This window comes from Equus przewalskii, chromosome 17, assembly GCF_037783145.1.
Source record: "Equus przewalskii isolate Varuska chromosome 17, EquPr2, whole genome shotgun sequence".
Lineage (NCBI taxonomy): Eukaryota > Metazoa > Chordata > Mammalia > Perissodactyla > Equidae > Equus > Equus przewalskii.
This window is the reverse complement of record NC_091847.1, coordinates 49,337,558-49,343,470: the sequence shown is the minus strand read 5'-3', so window position 1 is coordinate 49,343,470 and position 5,913 is coordinate 49,337,558. Positions and strand designations below refer to the sequence as shown.

Below are 5,913 nucleotides of genomic sequence, written 5' to 3'. Positions count from 1 at the left end.
TTTTCTAGCTCTGTTCACTCTTTAGAGAGAATCACTTTAGTTTACTTTAATATAATGCACCATGGCTTACTACAATGAGAACTGAAGCAATTATCTGGATAACTCAGGCTAAAAACACTTTTCCTGAAATTACCAGATAATCATCTTCCCCACCCCAGTCCCACCAATAATGAAAAGCTTATAATCTGAAGGTCTTAATCCTCTATACTTCCTCCCTTTCTCTTCCAATATGAGCAAGGTAAATATAAAAGCAAACCAAAGCTCTTCCTTTAAATAGCATTTCTAACCCAGTGAATGTCATTGTTTATATTTAATTAGAGATTTGAATAAACAGAATGAACTAGTAAAGTCAAACTGCATTTGGCAGGCTGAGCCTAAGGTAAGCAGGTTCATCTACGAAAGCAAAGGATATTATTTGGGAATAGTGGGCAGGTTTCTACCTAAAGATATAAAATACAATAATTAATCCCTTATCTTGAGAGTTATATTCCTAAAAATCTTGTAGAAGGAGAATTCATGGTTGAGGAATCTAACATGTTAAGGGGAAAATAGGATTAGGGGGCTGAGGTCAGGAAAGAATCTATGAACACTTATAATATATAATATTTTCACTAATAAAACCATAAGGACAATTCATTAAATAAAGCAAAAATTGATATTTTTCCATATCTTAAATTAGTAATAAACAGATGACTACTGAATTTCTATTTACCTTCCTTAGTTCATTAGATTCTTTTCAGACTCTCTCTCCCCTGCAATTTCAACAAGATGTTTTTGCTTTGCTCCTGATAGTATACATACCAAAGGCATTGTTTCCTGTGTTTAATCCTCCATTCTGGTATCAAGACCTTTCTAATCTAAATTATCTCAGAATGAGTACATCTAGAATTCTCAGAGTTGGGGAAAACATGAGGAGATTTAAATGGGCATATAGAAGGATTTGCCATAAGGAAAAATCAATGGTAGGGAGAGATTTCTATAGTGTGGGTAACCCTAAAGTCTCAACCCCATTATCAATTATGTATCTTTATTCCCAAATCCATCCAAGCAATGCTGTTCTTGGTTTAAGAACACAAATATATTCAAAGAAATATACATAAGTCAAACTTTGGTGAGTCAAGTCACATTTTAGAGGCATCATAAGAGCTTGGTATAGGAAGGCATATTTGTGAATATGTAATGAGTTTTTCTAGGCCAACAGCTTAGAGAAGGTCAATCAAGGACATCTGTGTGCAGCAGTGGAATGAAAACGAAAACTCTTTGGATGAGGCCTTTGCCAGCAAAATCACTGGAACCTTAGCTCCTGGATTTCTCTCCCTGGGGTGATCTGAAATGTGTGCCCAGCCTCCAGGGTGTCTTCAGCTCTCTAGTTGTCTCCACCTCCTTTGGCTCCCAAATATCAGGAAGTAGCTCTTCCTCTACTCTTATGTGAGCCTCATCTCTCCTGCTGTATCTGTTGTTCTTCTCAACAGTGCCCATTACCACCCTCAACATGTGGCTGCTTCTGCATTCTGCAGTCATCACAAACATCAGGGTGGGGCAGGAGGGGCAAGGAAATGTCCTCCCCCCGCCCCACCCCCCAGCCTTGAACTGGATGGTCACATTCCAATAAGGCCTTCCTTGGTAGAGTTCTTAGAGTTCTTTACCACTCCTCTCTTCTGAGGAAGATGGCACAAATCCAGGAAGGATTGGATAAGCAAACAATTTTAGGGACCTTGAACTATGATGCCATTTGAAATGAAAATGAAATACAAGTTCACAGCTCTTTATACAAAACCCTTGGGGCCAACTATGTTTTGGAATTCAGAATTTTATCAAATTCTAGAAAAGTAAAGCAGTGCATTTACTGTATGTTATGTAACATCCCCAGCAGGATCTGGGGCAGCACATTGTAATCAAACACATTAATATATCTGCAGCAATTCATATGAATATTCATACTGAGTGAGATAAGTAATGACTATAAATAGCCTCACTTCAGTTTAAATCATGTGTTGCCACCAAATCAGTTCATATAAGGTCAGGGATTGCAGCTAAATGACTCAAGTACAAAAAAACTCATTTTTCTAGAGCTCTTTGGATTTTGGAATTGTGGATAAGGGACTGTTGGTCTGTATTGTGACTAATTAAAGAAGATGATCAAGAGACCCAGTTTGCGTCATTGCCCTGCCTCTTTGTGGAAGCTAAGTCTGCACATAGGCATAAGTTAGAGAAATTTGTGTTGACCCTTCCCTATTTCTTGTTTATCAGCTATTTTGGTCACTTCTTTTCTCCTCCCATGACCTCTGAACACCTTGTTTGACATACTAGACACTGAGGGCTCCTCTTCCAGCTCCTGTGCCTGGATATGGCTTGTAATGCCTGGTCTAGATTCCTGCCCCTACAGTTCACCAGGCCCCTAGCTTAGGGTCACATAGTCCCCTCTAGCATACTGAGCATCTTCCCCAGATTTGGGAACAAGGGCCACGTCAAAAGTTCATGTTCCCAGCACTGAGTCACCCTGCTGGTGTTGTTGTTGGGTTCTGCTCCTGTCTTAGTCCATTCAGTCTTACCTAGTTCCCAGTAATATGGCTCCCATCAGGTACATCACCCACCAGTTGGGTTTCATCTTGTTCTCCATACCTTGAGCCCTGGCTGAGATGCCTCAGGCCTGAGATCCTACTTTGCCTCCTCAATCATGTTGGGAACTGGAGCCCTGCTCCCAAACCACAGATCCTAGAGCAAAGCCCAACTTCCAAGCTGCAAAACCTCTGTTGAAGGCTGCCACCTTCTGTCTCCTCTCTGGTCCCAGTGTAGGCATCAGATTTTTAGATGTTGAGTCTCCACCCTTATTAAATAAGACACATTAGCAATATCTGCCCCTGGACAGAGCATATTCTCAGATAAATGAGACCCATACGATCAGGAGGACTGATTATAGCCAAGAGTCAAATGGAACTCCTTATTTTTCAAATCCTGCAGAGGCATCGTCTATCATTTACTGGAACTAATTCTGTGTCATAACGTGCTAAAAGGCATAACAATTTCTAATGCCAAGTAAATTCCACAGCTTGGACTTCTCCAATCACTGTCCAAGGCCTTGCTAGATAAGCAATTTTCAGTGGAAGAAATACTCACTGTGAAATAAAGTGGTTGAATTCTTCACACCATTTTTCTGGGTAAAGTAAAGTAGGTGGAGGATTTCTGAAAAACAAAAGCAATTTTTTTCTTACAAAAAAAGTGTTCAGTTAAAGGCAAAATATCAACTTGTCTTTACTGAAATCATTCTAAATAGCTCTGATAAAATTTACCCTGGGTGTTTCTTCCCTGGGTGGGAGTCATTCATTAGCGGTAAATTATAAAGTGACAGTCTCTATTCATTTAGTACTTCATTTTCATTGACTGAAAGGTTACTATGCCCACGGCTTTCTGCAGGACCTATGAGGGTTACACAGATCAGAAACATTCCTCAGGGAGCAGACACTCTAATGAGGGCAAAGGCAAGCACACAAACCACTATAACTGAGAGTTTTAGTGTCATATGAAAGCTATAAACCTAGTACTAGGGGCTTTAGAGAAATACACTTTTAATTTTACAGGATTTTCAGATCATTATGCTATAATTTGAATTAATTATGTGATGCATTTTAAAGTATACTCATAAATTCATCAGTCACATTTTTAACTATATCCTACATGTTGACTTCTACAACAGGCACTGGAGAAAGCAAAACAGCTAAGACAATGTTCCAGACCTCAAGAGGTTCCTGGGTAGAGAGGGGGACAGAGATTTAACAAAACTAATTATTGGAGATCCAAGAGAACTAGAGAACTGCAGAAAGACTGTGGTAACCAGACAACTTCCTGGTGAGAAGGCAGGAAAAAGGGGAAGGGAAGGAGCCTGAATTTGACTATTTACCCAAAGATATTCAATTTTAAAACAGAAGTGACATTACTTTTAATTGATAAGATTTTTTTTCTAGCCATAAATGGAAATAGACACTTGTAGGCAATGGAGTTCAGTAAATGAGGAAAGTTACATTTTGGCACACCTGATTTATGACTGTAAATCTTTTTTTTTTTCCCCAAACAATCCAGCCTCCCAAGGGTACTTGCTTTCTTTTTTTTTTTAAAGATTGGCACTGGGCTAACAACTGTTGCCAATCTTCCCTTTGTGTTTTTAAAGATTGGCACCTGGGCTAACAACTGTTGCCAATCTTTTATTTTTTTTTCTGCTTTATCTCCCCAAACCCCCCCTGTACACAGCTGTATGTCTTAGTTGCAGGTCCTTCCAGTTGTGGGATGTGGGACGCCGCCTCAACAAGGCCTGACAAGCAGTGCCATGTCCATGCCCAGGATCTGAACCCTGGGCCGCCGCAGCAGAGCGCGCGAACTTAACCACTTGGCCACGGAGCCGGGCCCTTATGACTGTAAATCTTAAACCCATTATAAGTGATCTTTGTTTTCACCTGGGTTCTGACTGCTTCCTAAAGCTACAGATAGTTCAGCTTCAATAGGTAGAAGAGCAGCAGCAAGAATGACCAGAAGTAAAATTGTATCAGATAATGTGATTACAGGTTGCCTCTCAATACCCATTCTCTGCACAAGTTTTCTTCTAGCACAATGCTGCCATATAAAGACTACATTTTCCTCAGTTCCATATAAGTTAGATATGGCCATGTGACTGAGTTCTGGCCCATCATATGTAAGCAAAATTGTTCTATGGTGTTTCCAGAAAGCCTTCTTAAAAGAGAGGAGACACAACCTCTTTCTTCTTCCCCCTTTCTGCTTTCTTGAGTAGGGATGTGATGGCTGGAGCTTGAGCAGTCATTTTGGACATGAGGTGAACTTGAAAATGAAAGCTATGAGCTAAGTAGGGCAAAGAAGATAGACAGGAAATTGGATTCATAATGATATCATGATGACACGGCAAAGCTGCCATACTAGCTCTAGGCTGCTTCCCCCTAGTGTTCCTTAACAGATGAGAGAAATAAACTTCCATCTTCTTTAAGCATGTTATATGTAATTAATCCTAATTTAGCTGGTAATATTTCAGAGTATTATCCTATCACACGATTAGAACTCAATTCGATAAGTGATATAATAGAAGCACAAGCACAAAGATGTGTGGGAGCACAATTAAGGGGCAACTTACCCAATCTGGGGAGTTCAGAAGACTTTATAAAGAAGATGAGCTTGAGCTGGTCCCTGAAGATTAGGTTGGATTTTTCAAGATAGAGAAGGAGAGACAAGCCATTTCAGGCTTAGGAAACAACATGTACCAAGTCACAGAGTGTAAAAAAGTATGGTAGATTCAAAGAACACAAGTAATTGTTTGAAGCCAGACTATAAGATTCTTTTGGGTCTGGAGAGAGAGCGGGAAAGAAGGACGAGGAGGGAGGGAAGAAAGATAGGAAAGGAACTACATGATTCCCTTGTTCGGCATAAGAATTTAATTATCTTTCAGATCTTCTGATTCAAAGACCCAAAGGAAAATTATCTGTGTACCCAGCTAGGAAAAAGGTTGCCCTTTAGTTATTTTAGAGGCTGCCTCTTTATCTCATTCATTCCATTCAACAATATTTGCCTTCATCTTTCCCTTGCATTTTTTAACTAATAAAAGTACCAGCACATAACTTCTGCTTCAATGCTAGTTTGGTTGACCTGTTCTTACTGGCCCAGCTCTCTGAGGTTGTACATCCATATATCCTCCCAGCTCAACTCTGAGGGCCTTAGTGCAGCATCTCCTGGTAAGCAGATTATCTTAGGTCATCTCTACAGCCCTTTCCAGGACTTGAACTTTCCTTGCTCTTTTCAGGTTTTCTGTTCTCACTGAGGTCAGTTCCACAGAGAAGAGCTACTTAAACAATCTATTATCTAATAGACTTAATTTACCCCCAAAGTAGTTAACCATGACAAAAAAGTCACTTGTAG

At 39.9% G+C, this 5,913-nt stretch overlaps 1 protein-coding gene across 18 annotated transcripts in view; it reads right to left on the bottom strand.

The window, feature by feature from the left end:
- The window catches only part of MYO3B (myosin IIIB), a 409,912-nt gene that overhangs the window by 270,607 nt on the left and 133,392 nt on the right, over nucleotides 1–5,913 (bottom strand). For all 18 annotated transcript variants that reach the window (XR_011528407.1, XR_011528406.1, XR_011528404.1 and 15 more), the window contains one exon: nucleotides 3,118–3,183. Coding sequence is in view for 14 of the 18 variants with exons in the window: in XM_070580113.1 (XP_070436214.1) it covers nucleotides 3,118–3,183 (66 nt within the window). In the remaining 4 variants the exon portion in view is untranslated. The remainder of the gene's footprint in view (nucleotides 1–3,117; nucleotides 3,184–5,913) is intronic.